The 17,518-nt window shown below is 36.8% G+C and overlaps 1 protein-coding gene across 2 annotated transcripts in view; it reads right to left on the reverse strand.

Annotated features, from left to right (window-relative positions):
- The window catches only part of ITCH (itchy E3 ubiquitin protein ligase), a 113,262-nt gene that overhangs the window by 70,147 nt on the left and 25,597 nt on the right, over positions 1–17,518 (reverse strand). For both annotated transcript variants that reach the window (XM_045528776.1, XM_045528777.1), the window contains exons 3-4: positions 13,692–13,779; positions 2,389–2,530 (exon numbers count right to left, since the gene is read on the reverse strand). In XM_045528776.1, coding sequence (XP_045384732.1) covers positions 2,389–2,530; positions 13,692–13,761 — 212 coding nt within the window. In that variant the 5' untranslated portion in view covers positions 13,762–13,779. The remainder of the gene's footprint in view (positions 1–2,388; positions 2,531–13,691; positions 13,780–17,518) is intronic.

Raw genomic sequence — 17,518 nt, forward strand, 5'->3', positions numbered from 1 at the left:
TGTGTGCCTCATCACCATATTTCTACCACCATTTTAACAATAGGTAGTTTAAACGAACTAAAATTTTTTCACTTCCACATTGTCCCCCTTCTTTGGAAGTACAATTTATTCATTCTCTTTTAAAACTCTCAGATGCTACTTTCAGGAGAGCACACAGAAATCACAACGGGCATGAAATAAAAGGCAAATAAATTTAACTTTACTTTTTTAATATGGAAGAGGGTACATAGAGCATACTGTCAAAGATGGTTTTTACTTAATTATTTCAATTCAATTCTAGAAAGCAGTCTGGAAAGCCTGCTACGTAACAATAGAAGTTATGTTAAAACTGCAGGCCAATCTGCTACCACATGAAAATTCAGGAGAAGAGCTTGATTTGTAAGTTCTCCAAATATCTGGACTAAACAAACAGCCTACCATCTGGAACTACAAGAAGAGTTTCTTTTTTCTTAAATTTTAAATCACTAAGGAGTTTATGACATTAACAACTTAAGAGCTTCAAAGTGCATACCAAGTGAGCACTGACAGTAGTTGGTGGAAATCAGGTGAGCATTCAGTCTACTAGTCAGATGAACATCTCTGGCCATTATGGAAGCTATGACCTTTTACAGATTTCACTTGTTTTTTAAAAGTTTTACTCAAACATTGTTTAATTTAGACTCAATCTATAATGGGCCACTAAATAAAAAGAGAAAGCCTAAGAAACATTAATGTTGAATTATAGATAAGGAACATCAGAATAATTCTGTAAACAAGCCTCAATACAATCTTCAATAAATTGTTAAATTTCTTTCATTTGTTCAAAATCATCATAAAATACATCAAAATACCCCTAAAACTTCAAAAATCCAGGTTAAAGATATAGGGGGTGTGTGTGGTGTGTGTGTGTGTGTGTGTGTGTGTGTGTTGTGTATATACATGGGTTTTTTTTTTTTTTTTTTTTTGAGACAGAATCTCGCTCTTTTGCCCTGGCTAGAGTGCCGTGGTGTCAGCCTAGCTCACAGCAACCTCAAACTCTTGGGCTCAAGCAATCCTCCTGCCTCAGCCTCCTGAGTAGCTGGGACTACAGGCATGCACCATCAGGCCCAGCTAATTTTTTCTATATATATTTTTAGTTGTCCAGATAATTTCTTTCTATTTTTAGTAGAGATGGGGTCTCGTTCTTGCTCAGGCTGGTCTCAAACCCCTGAACTCAAACAATCCACCCGCCTTGGCCTCCCAAGTGCTAGGATTACAGGCGTGAGGCATTGCACCCAGCCAAAGATACAGGTATATTAATTTTGTCATTTATTAGGAATAAAGACAATACACATAAGCACATTATATGAAGAGAAGAGCTTATAGTTTCAAATGTCTCATCTTACCATTTAGGAAAAAACAAAACAAAACACTTTTTTTTAGTCACTAGTTTATTTCTCTAAGGTAAAAAAATTCAAAAATTCCAAGAATGCAATTTGTCTATATTTGATGTGGTAACAGCTAGTTATATTTCAATCTATATTTTAATACACATTTGGTTCCCAAATCAAATATATTATTTTTAAATCCATTTGTTGATAAATCATGCTTTTTCTTCTATTTTAATTTAAAAAGTTAAAATTAACCTTCAATGAATATCTGCTATTTTAGGTTATAATAGCAACACTCTGGGCTTTGTCAATAAGTGCTGAAATTGAGCTATACCCTACTTCTATAAATCTATAAAAAACACAAAAACACCCACATATAAAGATATATGCACATGGATGTATACTGCAACACTGTCTAATAGCATAACATTAGAAATTAACTAATCAACAGAGAACTATTAAAATAAATTATAATCCATCCATATTAAGCAATATTATATAGCTACATAAAGAATGTTAGACCTATACGTAACTCAGAAAGGTAACTGTGGTACAGTGTTAAGGATGAAAACAAAATTATCGAATAAAATGCATAGTATAACTTTTTTAAAACAGAAGAAAACCCTGTGTTGGTTTGTATGGACACTGTAATTTAAAAAACAAAAAAATTTTTAGAAATTAGGTTTAAAAATAGAGTAAACTACTCATAGCTCTGTAATTCAACTCTGAGTTAAGAAAAGGGCTGCTAACAAATCTTTCTAGGCCCATGACCGTGGGCCCTCCCAGCTATTGTTCAGCAGCAAGAGTGACACTATCACCAACTAAACTAGAGAAGGTAAAGAAACGGAATGACTGGGAAAAAAAACAAGGGAAATATCTAAAGAGAAACAAAAAGGAGACCAGAGGAAGGAGTCTAGGAAAAGAAAGTGAGAGACAGAGAGAGAGGAGTAGCAAGAAAAAAGTGAGAAACATTCTTAAAAGCTTCATTTCCACTCATCTACTAAACAAAATATACTGTAAAAAATACTTTCAAACTTACACTGTAAGGGGTTGCTTCCATTTGGGACTGTTGGTATTGTTGCATTTTTCTGTCTTCTTTGACTGTCCATCCACTGTGACTTCTACATAAGGACTTGGTCCAAACCAATTCTTTTTATTTTCTTTAAGTTTTGCTGATATGACTATGTAAAAGAAAAGGGAAAACATTTCAGTATTTGAGATGTTATTTCCTCCTCAAATCAATTTAATTTCACAAAGATTAGGCAGATTATCACTTTTACTCAGAGAAGCAATTTTGCTCTAAAATATTTACTATTTTTATTCACTTAAGATAGGTACTATTTCCTCTCATCCTAATATACAAATATAGGCCTTCCCCACACCATCCACCCAGATTCCCACTGGGAGACTCCCATGGTCAGTACCAAAAGTCCCATAACTTAGGTCTATTAAAAAGTACACATCGGCTGGGCGCGGTGGCTCACGCCTGTAATCCTAGCCCTCGGGGAGGCCGAGGCGGGTGGATCACTCGAGGTCAGGAGTTCGGGACCAGCCTGAGCCAGACCCCGTCTCTACTAAAAATAGAAAGAAATTATCTGGACAACTAAAAAAATATACATAGAAAAAATAAGCCAGGCATGGTGGCGCATGCCTGTAGTCCCAGCTACTCGGGAGGCTGAGGCAGTAGGATCGCTTAAGCCCAGGAGTTTGAGGTTGCCGTGAGCTAGGCTGACGCCACTGCACTCACTCTAGCCCGGGCAACAAAGTGAGACTCTGTCTCAAAAAAAAAAAAAAAAAGTACACATCAACAAACTTGGTCAACAAATATTTGTATGCTTACCATGTGTCACAGATACTGTTCTAAACTCTGTGAATAGAGCAGTTAACAGTATAGAAAAAGCACTGGCTCCCAAGGAGATTATATCCTAGTTAGAAAAAAGTCCTTGTGATGAAAAAACAGGCTGATGTGACAGAGTGTTATTTCCTGGAAATAAGAACGCCTCCTGCGGAAGTACTTACCAGAAACCACCTAAAGGACAAGGAGCCAGCTGGGTAAAGATTGGGCATGGGAATAAGAAAGCACTCCAGTCAGATGTAAAAGAGATTGGCATATTTGAGGAAAAGCACAGCAAGCACAGAGAAGAATGGTAAATGAAGTAAAACAAGCTTTGTATATGAGCCTTTGTAAGCCAAGGTAAGGAATATGGATTTTTTTCTAAGTGTGCTGGAAAGCCACTGGAAGAATAAGAGTTACAAATTAAATGTGTTTCTTTTTTTTAACATTTCGTATTATATAAGCAAGAACTTCCTATATTGTGCATCTTGAGATAGGAACTTGTTTTTTTTTTTTTTTGAGACACAGTGTCGCTTTGTTGCCCTGGCTAGAGTGAGTGCCGTGGCGTCAGCGAGATAGGAACTTCTTAGCCTTCATCCTTGAGTTAGTCATTTTTGCCATAAAATCACTTTGTCCACGCTGCTTGAAGGGGATACCAAGTAGATTAGAATCTAGCAGAGCATCCCACAATTCCCACAGGTAGCAACTCATTGTTCCCCGACAGATGAGGTGATTGTAGCCAAAGAAGTATTCTACCACCCAGGTATCTACTATAGCAGCAAATTTCAGAGAATGCCAGTGTCCATCAAAGTTAAGGGACCCCTGAAGTTGCTAGAGGAGTTTATGTAGTAGCTACTTAAGAAGATTAATATACAGTCCAAATTCTGGGCATCAGAGCAGGCACAGTTCCAGGTAGTGGTTCTGAATCTCTGACTTCACATCTTTTTTGCTTATGTCCTTTTTGGTGGCATCCAAGCCAGCTACAGGATGACTTTTCTTACAATGTATACACATTCTGTAAATTAGAGCTTCATCATTATTGTGAAATACTTGGTATAAAAAAGTTAAACAGGATTTGAAATCAATATGCATCATCAAAAACAATCTGCCAAAGAAAGAAAAAGAAGAGATGCAAGAGAAGGCTAAAGAAGTAGGCAATAAGGAGCCATTGAAGAATTTTAATAAAAAGGTGATATTCAACAAATTTAATGGGTGCCTACAACATACATCTGGAATTGTTTTGGGTACTGAGGATATACAGATGATCAGATTAACACTGAATATCACTCTGCTGCTGTGGGAAAAAGAAATTGAAAGGGAGACAAAAGTAGGGATTAGTAGCTACTGAAGTTATCTGGTCAAGAGATGACAATGGCTCGTGCCTATAATCCTAACACTCTGGGAGGCCAAAGCAGGAGGATCACTTGAGGCCAGGAGTTCTGAGACAGACCAGCCTGAGCAACACAGCAAGAACCCTATCTCTACAAAAAGAAAAAAAAGAAGAAAAGAAAAAAAAAATTATCCGGGTGTGGTGGTGTGTGCCTGTAGTCCCAGCTACTCCATAGGCTGAGTTAGGGAGATCGCTTGACCCCAGGAGTTTGAGGTTGCAGTGAGCTCTGATGATGCCACTGAACTTCAGAATGGATGACAAAGTGAGACACTGTCTCCAAAAAAAAGAGAGAGAGAGATAACAGTGGTTTGGACTAGGGTGGTAAACATCAATATGGGGAGGAATAAATATTTTCTAAGGAGAACCACCAAGATTAGATTACATGAGGAAGTTGGGGGAAAGAAGAAGGATAATTTCCACATTTCAGGCATGAATAACTGTGAGTAACTAGATGGAAGACAGTAACATTTAATAAGATGGAAAAGATCTAGTAAAGAACAAGTTTGAGGACAGTGGTAAGGGCATGAAAATCAAGAATTTTACAATGAATGTATAAAATTTGAGATGCTTATGAGACATCTAAGTAGAAACATGAAATAGGAAGTCTTTTTCAGAATAGAAAATATTCAAGTGGATACTAACCCTATCTGATTAAAATGTACTATTAAAGCTCTAATATTATAAAGCCAAATTTTGACACAAGATTGCCACAAAAATATAAAATCCTTATTTTTAATATACTTCTGGTCTAAGAAAAGGTGAAATAGCCTTATATATTTCATTATATTTCAGGGGCTCTTGTGGCCCTCTGAAACTGATTAAACCTAGAACAAAAAAGCAACACAGGCTTGATAGAAAGGAAATGATCTACTCCCAGTGGCTTTTTAGAATTCAAACTCCTGAAAGCTATTCTGCCACATAGTCCTACACAACCCCACTGGAGCCATTTTAGCAAACTTTAAATGGGGGGAGAATGGGGTAAGAGAAATGAACCTAATTATTAAATATTTACCATGTGTCTGGCACTTAAATATTATCATTTCAATACTCACAACTACTCTGTGAGATAGGTATTACTATACTAATTTGTACACATAAAATGACAACGTCAGTGTAATTTAAAAATTTGCCCAAGGGTACACTACAAAGCCTGAACAGGAGAAACTATTTAAGTGTTCAAATCTCAAAGTCTAATTTTTTTTTTTTTTTTTTTTTTTTGAGACAGAGTCTCACTTTGTTGCCCGGGCTAGAGTGAGTGCCGTGGCATCAGCCTAGCTCACAGCAACCTCAAACTCCTGGGCTTAAGCGATCCTACTGCCTCAGCCTCCCGAGTAGCTGGGACTACAGGCATGTGCCACCATGCCCGGCTAATTTTTTTTCTATATATGTTTTTAGTTGTCCAGATAATTTATTTCTCTTTTTAGTAGAGACAGGGTCTTGCTCAGGCTGGTCTCGAACTCCTGACCTCGAGCGATCCACCTGCCTCGGCCTCCCAGAGTGCTAGGATTACAGGTGTGAGCCACCACGCCCGGCCAAATCTCAAAGTCTAGATTACATAAAACCTTTGTTACAGTCCTAATATTATACATATTATAAGATAAATCAAGGTTCTACTCCCCGAAAATTAAAGTCCCATAGTAAATTAAAAGGAATAAAAAACTGTAAATTATAAACTCCAAGAAAAGGGACCAGAAAACATGTCGATATCACCTGTCACCTGGGTTACTGCAAGAGCCCTCTAAACAATTGTCTGTTTTTACTCTCGCTTATCCAATCGAACCACTCACAACTACCAGAATTATCTTCCTAGAATAGATGTGATCATCTCATTACGTCAATGATTTTCTACTGTCTACAAAATGAAGTTTAAACTCTTATGGGGCATTTTACATTGTTTACTGTGTAGCCATAACTTACCTTTCTAGCCTTCTTCTAAATCAAATCTCACCCAGCTCTATATTCCAGCCATCCTTAGCTGTTTGCTGTCCCTTTAGGGGCCATTCACTTTCATGCCTCTACACCTGCTGCTGCCTCTACTCACAATGACCCTTCTTCCTTTTCTACCCAATAAAATCCTACTTCTTGAGAGACAAACGCCCCCTCTCTTTGTTTTGACTGAATGCTTCCTTAATTCTTAGACATTAAATTGTTCCTGCCTCCACGCTTCCACAGCATTTCCATATTTGTGTATGGCTACTACAGCTTTTCATTCTGTCTTAATAGTTTCCATTTACTTAACTCACCCTGTAATTCCCTTCATGGCAAGGATGTAGCCAGTCTTTGTAATTTTGACAGCACTTTGTGATTTAATCTGAGAGGCATTTAATACATTTGTTGAACCAAATGATTAGTCATGGCAGAAAACAGAAGTTTCCCTGCTTCACAGTGTGTGTCCCTCTGTCTTGCTTTCTCCCACCCTCTACTTTATAGTCAGTCTCTCTCTCTCTCTCTCTCTCTCTCACACACACACACTATTGCATATAGTTTGCATGGTATAGATTAATATTCCTTTGATCCCTCTATTCTGAAGGTTAATTCTTTGACCTGATTTTGGTTCTTCAGCCTATCTCTCTGATACAAAATAAACATTTCTGACAGTTTAAATAGGGTGTGATGGCTCACACCTGTAATCTCAGCAGGAGGATCCCTTGAGGCCAGGAGTTCAGAGACCAGCCTGAGCAACATGGTAATACCCTCAATCCCTACAAAAAATTAAAAAATTAGCCAGGTGTGGTGGCATGCGCCTATAGTCCCAGCTACTGGCAAGGCTGAGACAGGAGGATTGCTTGAGCCCAGGAGTTCCAGGTTGCAGTGAGCTATGATAATGCTACTACATTCTAGCCCAGGCAACAGAGTAAGACCCTGTCTCAAAACCAAAAACAAAAAACAAAAAAAGAAAGTAAAAGTGGATCCTTAGCTTATGCAACCTATTTTGGGAACCAGGAGCCTACAGTGAACAAGGTAAAACAAATAAGGGTACCAAAACTGAATAAACCAGCAGTACAATAGACTAGATAAAACCAGTTGGGCAAGGGCTACCTCTGTGGTCAGAAGTTATGATAGGCCACATGAGGTCTCTCTCTGTGACAGAACTGTCTTGCCTGGGCAGAATTGGATATAAACTCTTGACTTCAAATCATAAGTATGAGGGACCTCCCTGGTCCCTAAGCAATAAGAGCTAAATATATAGCATTCTAGTAAATTTGGGAAATGCAGTAAAATTTAAATGCAATTAAAAACTAAAATCAAGATGACATCTCTTTGTTAAATAATGAATTTGGAGTAAAGACTGAAAATATAAGAAATTTCTAGCAAACACCAAGGTATTTATTTTGTCTACATAGTATAATGCTAGCATACAATAAACATCAAATAAAAACACCAATGAACTCAGTGTAATAACTGAGGTTATATAGAGAATATAATTAAAACAGGCAATGGCTAATTAAAGTCAGGGAAAGACATAAGACAGATCCAAGATAACGGACCCTGGCTACTGAGAAGAGGAAAAGAGTAGCTGATTCAAGAAATCCAAGGGTAAGAATCACAAGAATATAATGATGGACAGGGATGTGAAGAGTACAGGACAAAGAGGTTTTAAAAAAAATTAAATACGTGATTCAACAGTTAGCCTCCTGATAACAATATCAACACTTTCATTTCTGGCCATAAACTTAAAATTTACAATAGACATCAATGATTCTGGTTATAAAAGGTAGAGGTGTAAAGAGAAAAAAAATTAGAATTAAAAAAAAGAAAGAAACATCAATGATCTTTCACAAAACAGTATCATTCCTGCTGTTCATTCTGGCTCCTTTTAAAATGTAAGAAAATTGGAATGATAATGTTAGAAGAGAACATTAAAATAAGCAACCAAGCTTTAAAAACATTTAAGCTTAGATGGCTAAAATATTAGATATGAGTAATCCCATAGAGAGAAAGAAATAAGGAATTAGGGAAAAGGGAATATAAATATACTACCCTATATGTACACAGTGTTCTGAAGTTTCCTCAATTCATATACACTGCCCCCTAATAACAATGTGACAAGAATATTAGTATCCTCAGTCCACAGATAAGGAAACTGTGGCTCAAAGACATTAGCGACATGCACAAGGTTATACAACTATTAAGAATCAGAACCAGGACTAAAATCCAGGGACATTAACTCCTCTAAAGATAGGGGACATTAGTCTATATAGATTTGTTGATTAAGATGGGATAGGGAAGGGGGGCTAGATGACCTCACCAAGGGTTTAACTGTAGAAGTTTTAATGGTACACCAAAAGTCATTATTCAGTCAAAACATTTAAGCATAAGTAATTATTTATGATTTCCTGCTATAATTTTTGCATCTATGTGACAAATTACACAGGAAAGTTATTGCCCAACACTCCAATCAATACAGGTACACTCAATTCCTAACAAAAATGGTAACATTATTTTGAAACCAACAGAAGTTCCCAAAAGGGCTACCTCAATGAATTACCTTGACTTATGTGAAAATGTAGCACAGAAGACAATCTTTCTTATCCAATTCAAACTTGAACTAGTCATGTCATCTGGGTTATTTTATAAATCAGTTAGATTCAAGTTATAGAATGTGTTACTAATGCACTAGAACCGTATTATTTTATGTAAATACTGAAAAGGAAAAGTGAAGATGCCTTCTCTGTCATACTCTTATAAAGAATTCAGTGAAGGCCGGGCGTGGTGGCTCACGCCTGTAATCCTAGCACTCTGGGAGGCTGAGGCGGGTGAATTGCTTGAGGTCAGGAGTTCAAGACCAGCCTGAGCAAGAGCGAGACCACATCTCTACTAAAAAATAGAAAGAAATTATCTGGCCAACTAAAATATATATACAGAAAAAAAAAAAATTAGCCGGGCATGGTGGCGCATGCCTGTAGTCCCAGCTACTGGGGAGGCAGTAGGATCGCTTAAGCCCAGGAGTTTGAGGTTGCTGTGAGCTAGGCTGACGCCACGGCACTCACTCTAGCCCGGGCAACACAGCAAGATTCTGTCTCAAAAAAAAAAAAAAAGAATTCAGTGAAATTAAAACTCACATCCAAGTTCTCTAAACAATCCATTTAACAACTGCACTATGAATTATTTTTTTAAACCCCTATTTTGCTATAACTTATGATAGGTGCTATTTCCCTAAAATAAATTTTCTGCCCACTCTCAATCTGATAAGGGAGACCAATTAGCAAACATATATTTAAACAAATATTAAAACAATAGGAATGAGACAAGAAAATCAATTTGAGCAGAACCAGAGTAGGATTTTAATTGCTGACCTTAGATTCTCCTCCTATCAGTCTTTCATACCAACTTTCTAAAGCACAGATCTGACCACTCTTTGTTAAAAACCCTGATTATGTCCTATCTCCCCTAGCAATGAATTTTCTTTCTTTCTTTCTTTTTTTTTTTTTGTGTGTGTGTGTGTGCGTTAGCCCTGCTACACTTGAAGGAGATAATCCACTCCTATTAATTCTTCTGGTTCCTCCACCTCCACCACCACCACCACCACCACTGCCCACACACATATACACAACACTGCAGCAGTGGCTTTTAGGGGCATTAGGACAAGTTTATGCATTCCCTTTCTTCATGTCTCTTGCTCATGCTCTCTCCTGAAAGGGTCTTTTTCTATTCTCTACATTTAAATAGTAGCAATCCTTTAAACACCACCTGTTTTCTCAGAAATTCTAGTCAAATATTAATCTTTTTCCTGACCATAATTGTTACCTCTTGCCATTACCGTACGCTTTGTTATTTATTTTTTACACTTAACATATTTATTCCTTCCTGGAGTCTACAAAGGTGTTAAGACAACTTACAATAAAAACAAATATTATAACTGATCCATTAACACAGAATAAAAAATAGAATGTCATTAAGGAAATTTGTGCAAAAAAATTACTTCTCACGTTTTTAGCATCAAAACGAAAGTAAACTCAATGAAATATGAAGGGCATTTGATTCTATTCAACTTGGCACTTTTCTCTGTTTTATCTTATGCTCTCCATTTGTTTCATATCTAATGATATTTGCTGAACTTTTATCTATTATTCATGGTGTGTTTGTTTTTATTAAATTTTTTTGCACTATACTTGTGTATTCTGAGAATTTTTAGACCCAAGATTAAAAACTCTGAAATGACTAGGAATTATGACTTCTGGAGGTACAATCAGGCATTTATCATTTTAGTGAGAAAAACATTTAATAATGATGATAGCAATAGATAGTAGTTTCTGCAAAAGAAAACTACTAACATGGTTATCTCTGAGAAATAATTTATCATTTTATTTTACTTTACTGATTTTTTTAAAAATAAAAAGCATGTAAACTACTTACATGATCTGAAAGAGTAAACATTTTTTTAAAAAACTATTCCAGTTAAAGTCTCCACATTAAGTTGCACCCCCCTCCTCCAAGTCATAAGAAGCCCAGCCCAGGCTGGGCGCAGTGGCTCACGCCTGTAATCCTAGCCCTCTGGGAGGCCGAGGCGGGTGGATTGGTCAAGGTCAGGAGTTCAAGACCACCCTGAGCGAGACCCCGTCTCTACTAAAAATAGAAAGAAATTATCTGACCAACTAAAAATATATATAGAAAAAATTAGCCGGGCATGGTGGCGCATGCCTGTAGTCCCAGCTACTCAGGAGGCTGAGGCAGTAGGATTGCTTAAGCCCAGGAGTTTGAGGTTGCTGTGAGCTAGGCTGATGCCACGGCACTCACTCTAGCCCAGGCAACAAAGTGAGACTCTGTCTCAAAAAAAAAAAAAGGAGAAGCCCAGCCCAATTTAAATCAGCTACTCAGGCTAGTTTGAGGATGAGGAAGGGAGCAAAAACTAGAATCTGTCTTTAGCAAAGAAATAGTAGTATCTTTCATTGAGAATGAGATACTCGTTCCTTAGAAAAGACTACAATTAGTGAAGGAAAACCCAAAAGAAAATTCTAGGATGCTGTTACCTTAAGACAATATTACATTTATATAATTCAATCACCTTTAGGTTTTTCAGGAAGATAATGGTCTGTGATCTAATATATTAACACAATCCAGAAGAGGCTATAACCCAGGTATAATAAAAACTAAAATACCATACATAGGATGATAATTGTTCTATAATCAATAAATGCTATTAAATTAGAGAGAGATTGGCAGTTCACTGTGTTGACAGAGATGCATACATATCTGAAAAAAATCTAGTGACTCATCCTGGCTAGTACAAATGGTTCACATATAAAGACCTACAAAGAGACTATGTGGAACCAGACTGAAAAGTCTTAGCTCAGGCTAAAGAAATTCTATATCATAGCCAAGGAGAAGCACTGACAGTTTTTGAGCAGGAATGAAACGTATCCAGTGGCATATTAAGAAAATTCATCTGGAAGTGATATACACTATGATTAGAGGAAGAAACAAATAAACACAGAAATATTAATTAACAATAGCAACCAAAGGATCTGAACAGACATTTCTCCAAAAAAGATACACAAATGATCAATAAGTACATGAAAAGATGCTCAACATCACTGGCCATCAGAGAAATCCAAGACAAAACCACAATGAGATACCATGTCACACCTACTAGGATAGCTATAATCAAAAAGACAAATAACAAGCAAGGATGTGTAGAAACTGGAATCCTCATATATTGCTGCAGGGAATGCAAAATGATGCAGCTACTTTGAAAAATAATTTGGAATTCCTCAAAATGTTAACTATGGATTCCATATGACCTAGTAATTCCACTCCTGGGTATATACCCAAGAAAACTGAACACATATATCCTCACAAAAACATGTATACAAATGTTTATAGCATTACTCTTAATAGCCAAAAAGTGGAAACAATCCAAACATCCATCAACTGATGAATGGATAATAAAATGTGGTATATTCATATAATGAAATATTATTTGGCAGTAAAAAGGAATGAAGTGTGATACATGCTACATGGATGAAACTTGAAAACATTACACTAAATGAAAGAAGACAGAAAGAGCCACACATTGTATGATTCCATTTATACGAGAGGCCCAGAATAGGCAAATCCATAGGCAGAAAGTAGATCAGTGGTTGCCTAAGCTTGTGAGTGAATAGGGGAAATAGGGAGTGACTGCTAATGAGTACAGAGTTTATTTCTGGAGTGATGAATATGCTCTAAAATTAACTGTGGTGATGGCTGCACAACTCTGTGAACATACTATTGTGACTCAGGAACTGATATCACAAAATATGATGCTTTGACATGAGGAACTGAAGAAGCAGCCTCTCAAGGTCTCTGTGAACTGCATCCCATCTTCTCTTAAGGCACAGGATGAAGTGTTTTCTGAAGTTCTTTTATCTCCCTGAAGTCCAGACCCACCAAAGAAGAAAACAATTACCTTTGGTCACTTCCCTGAGTTTTTATTAACTGAACTCATATCATAGGAAGAAAGACTGAAGTCTGTCAACACACCTGGACAGACTTTTGTTATACCATTGTTATAAACCAAAAGACTTTGTCCCAGACCATTGAATGTTCTTCAAGCCCACTGAATTCCCCTAAAAATCATTCACTACCCACTAAAATCATCCACACTTCCACATCCCCCTTTCCCCTAAGGAAAAGGGTATATAAGCATCTTACCCCATTATGTGATAAGGTAATCACTCTGTGACCACTCCCTCATCCACGCTAATAATTTTGTATGCCTTTTCTCCTATTAATCTGAATTCTGTTTGTTGACTTTCAGCAAACCTTCAGAAGGTAAAGAGGAAGTTTTCCCTTGGCCCCTACAGTACTAACAAACATTGACTTCTAAATCGGTAAACTGTATGGAATATGAACTGTATCTCACCATTAATACAATACAAAACAAAACAAAAAAAACAATAGCAATTGCCCAAGCACCCATATTTAAGGGAGGAAAAAACCTTGCAAAATATCCAAGAATATCCTGAAATAAAAATGAGATTTTTATGTATCTAAACATTTTGTTCATTCATTTATTTAACAAGTATTAATTTAGCACCTGATATATAACAGCCACTAAAGATTTTGTTCTCTTAAGATTAATTTTTAATCTTAAGGGGGGAAAAAAAGTAAAGCAGTACATCTTTTTAAGACTTACCAGTGATCTGAAGTTGTGATTTCATGGTCAGGCTGCCCATTGAACCAAGTTGTGATCCACTGTTAGACATACCACCAAGTCAGCAAACCTGAACATGGCAAAGGAGACACTATAAATACCAAAAATTCCCATTTTAAAAATATGTAAATAGTGTTAATCTGGCCATTTTCTACTGAAGGCCCCATAACAACCAGTGGCCTTCACATTGCTAAATATAATTTTCAATTCTAGTCTTCATCCTACTTAACCTGTCAGCAAAATCTAACATAGTTGATATTTCCCTCCTCTGTGATTTATTTTCTTTCCTTGAGTTCCCAAGACATATTATTCAGGTATATGTCCTACCTCACTGCTCCTTCTCTGTCTCCTTTGAAGATTCCTTATCTTCTCTCTACTCTCTTAATGTTGGCATATCCTAGGACTCAGTTCTTGGTTCCCTTTTCTTTTCCATCTATACTCATTCCCTTAAGGATATTATCTGTTCTTATAACTTTATGTTTTGTTTTGTTTTGTTTTGAGACAGAGTTTCGCTTTGTTGCCCGGGCTAGAGTGAGTGCCGTGGCATCAGCCTAGCTCACAACAACCTCAAACTCCCGGGCTTCAGCGATCCTACTGCCTCAGCCTCCTGGGTAGCTGGGACTACTGGCATGTGCCACCATGCCCGGCTAATTTTTTCTATATATATTTTAGTTGGCCAGATAATTTCTTTCTATTTTTTTAGTAGAGACGGGGTCTCGCTCTTGCTCAGGCTGGTCTCGAACTCCTGACCTTGAGCTCAGGCTGGTCTCGAACTCCTGACCTTGAGCGATCCACCCGCCTCGGCCTCCCAGAGCGCTAGGATTACAGGCATGAGCCACCGCCCCCGGCCTGTTCTTATAACTTTAAACAGGATTTATATAAACAACACATCTCAACCAACTTTGTATCTCTAGCCCAGACCTTGCTCCTAAAACTTAAACAATTTTACTTGGGTATCTAAAAGACATCCAATCCATGATGTCTGTAATGAATGAAAAAAATAATAAAATAAAAATAAAAGACATCCCGTACTTAATGTATCCAAAACTGAACTCCTGATCTTTCCTGCCAAACTTATTACTCTGTAAGCATTCTCATTTCAGTGGATGGCAACTCCATCTGTCCAGATGCTCAAGCTAAAAACCTTGGAGTCATCCTTGACTCCTTTCTTTCACATTTCCCTTCCAACCTGTCAACAAATTCTATTATCTCTATTTGCAAAATATACTCAGAATCCAACCATTTCTCACCACCCTACCACCAATTTGTTCAGTGCTGCCTCTGACAGCCATCTCCTTCCTAGATAATATGTCTCTCTCCTAGATTACAGCAATAACCTAACAGATCTCCTGTTTTGTCTTATTAGATTTTTTTTTTTTTTTTTTTAAGAGACAGCGTCTCTTTCTGTCACCCAGGATGGAGGGATGCAGGGGTGGGAGTGCGATGGTGCGACAAAGGTCTTCCTGTTTCTAACCTTGTGTAGACTCAGTATCTATTTTCAATACAGCCAGGACAACTCTTATAATTTTCCAAACCCTGCAAAAGCTTCTTTCCTTTTTTTTTTCTTTTTTGAGACAGAGTCTTACTCTGTCACCCCAGCTAGAGTACAGTGGTGTCAGCGTAACTCATTACAACCTCAAACTCCTGGGCTCAAACGATTCTCCTACCTCAGCCTCCCAAGTAGCTGGGACTACAAGTGTGCACCACAACCACCTAATTTTTTCAATTTTTTGCAGAGACAAGATCTCGATCTTGCTGAGGATGGTCTCGAACTCCTGGCCTCAAGCAATCCTCCCACCTCAGCCTCCCACTATGTAATAAGTGGTGTACAAATAATACAATAAGGCAAACAAAGTATCTAGAAACTGTAAACAATGTCTTGAGTTTTTATAAAAATTTAGGCCTCCATTAAAAAAGAGTTTAATATAAAACAATTCTGATGTCTTCCCAAGTCTGCCAAAATGAAATGGAGCAATTCCTAAGATGAACTCTACAAAATCTAACATATTTCATTCTTTGACTTATACGTAAAAATGTTAAAAGGTAAAATTTGGCCTCAACTACAGTGACTAAGCTCATTCTTTTGGCATGGTATATATATTTTTTTCCTTTACCCTCTTTGTTTATTTAAATTGCACCATTTCAGATATTTTATAACCTACAATCTACTAAAAGAGCCATTTTATTTTAAATATGGAAGGTAAATAAAGTCATTAGTAGTCACCCAGAGCATAAAAGAAATGAGATGTAACATAAAATCCTTAACACTGCATTGCACAAGATATTCTGATTCAAAGAGCCTGTTACAGAAAGAGCCCTCAAAGATATCATTACCACATTCTGTAGTTATTACTCCCTCCTCAATACCCAAAAGCCTATTTGCCACAGACCTACTATATTAAGACAAGTAAATTAAGAGGCAGTGAGAAAAGTCCAACATTTGGGTGATTTTCTGCATGATAAAAAATACTATTCTAGTTGCTAATGTATATTAACAGTTTATTGCTAGAAAATGCCCTTTTTAAGAACAGTGTAGATTTATTCTAAAGGTTAACATTAATTACAAAGTTGCCAAAAGATTAAAATCTCTACAACTTTGTAACTCAAATTAACTTCATGCAGAAAAGATTAATGAAAGTACAGATTGCAGATATTAGGAACAATGATTCTCTTCAGATAATTTCAGAGAATCACTATGGTAGAATTGTGAGGTGCTTGCCAAAAACATGCTAATAGTTTCAATAATTTATGTACTTAAACACATTAGTTTTACATAATTAAAATGCAAGTATTTTACATTCTTAAAAAATATATACATCACCATTTGTACAATAGCAAAATTAGAAACAGGCTAAATATTAATTGGCAACCAGTTAAATAAATCACATACCTATACTACAGAACTGACTGCTATGCAGCCATTATTATAAAATAGCTTATTGGAGGAGGAGAATGAATAAATAAATAAATAAATAAAATAGCTTATTAACGACTGAAATGGAAAGAATCCAAAAAAAATTTTTTTAAGTTGTAGGAAATGTACAGTATGATGTTATTTTTGCAAACAAAAACAAACTATATATTCCTATAGGTATATATACTTATAGATAAATGCAAAAAAAGTATACATCTCAAACTGGTAACAGCAGTTAGTTACCTTTGTGGAAGAGGGGGTCTGTATACTTAAGAAAGTGGTCACAGGCAACTTTAGTTTTGTCTGGATTGTTTAAATTTTTTAAAATAAAATATGTACCATTACTGACTTGCACAGTTTAAAAAACAGACAAAAACAGTAGGAAAATAGAGACTCTATACTTCAAGTCCCATTCTTTCTGCTGCACTCCAGACTCTTAGGTCTAATATTTACAGCCGCATACATGGTTAAATGATTAAATCTAAATCTAAACTCCCCATACCTGAGCACACCTACTCCAGCCTTAACAGCAACACCATCCATCCAGTTGCTTAAGTCAAAAATACAGGAATTATCATTTATTCTCCTTTCTCTCACCAAGTTCTAATAATTCCACCTGCAAAATATACCCTACTATATGCCCTAAAATATATGCCTACTTTTCTCCATCTCTCTTCTTTTTTTTTGAGACATGGTCTGGCTCTGTTGCCTGAGCTAGAGTGCAGTAGCACTATCATAGGTCACTGCAGCCTCGAACTCCTGGGCTCAAGAGATCCTCCAGCCTCAGTCTCTACAGTGTTTTACTGAAGTCTAGTTTACATTGAGGTTCACTCTTTATCTTGTACAATTCCATGGGTGTTCACAGAGGCACAATGCCATGTATGTACCATTACAG

Source organism: Lemur catta, chromosome 17, assembly GCF_020740605.2.
Source record: "Lemur catta isolate mLemCat1 chromosome 17, mLemCat1.pri, whole genome shotgun sequence".
Classification (NCBI taxonomy): domain Eukaryota; kingdom Metazoa; phylum Chordata; class Mammalia; order Primates; family Lemuridae; genus Lemur; species Lemur catta.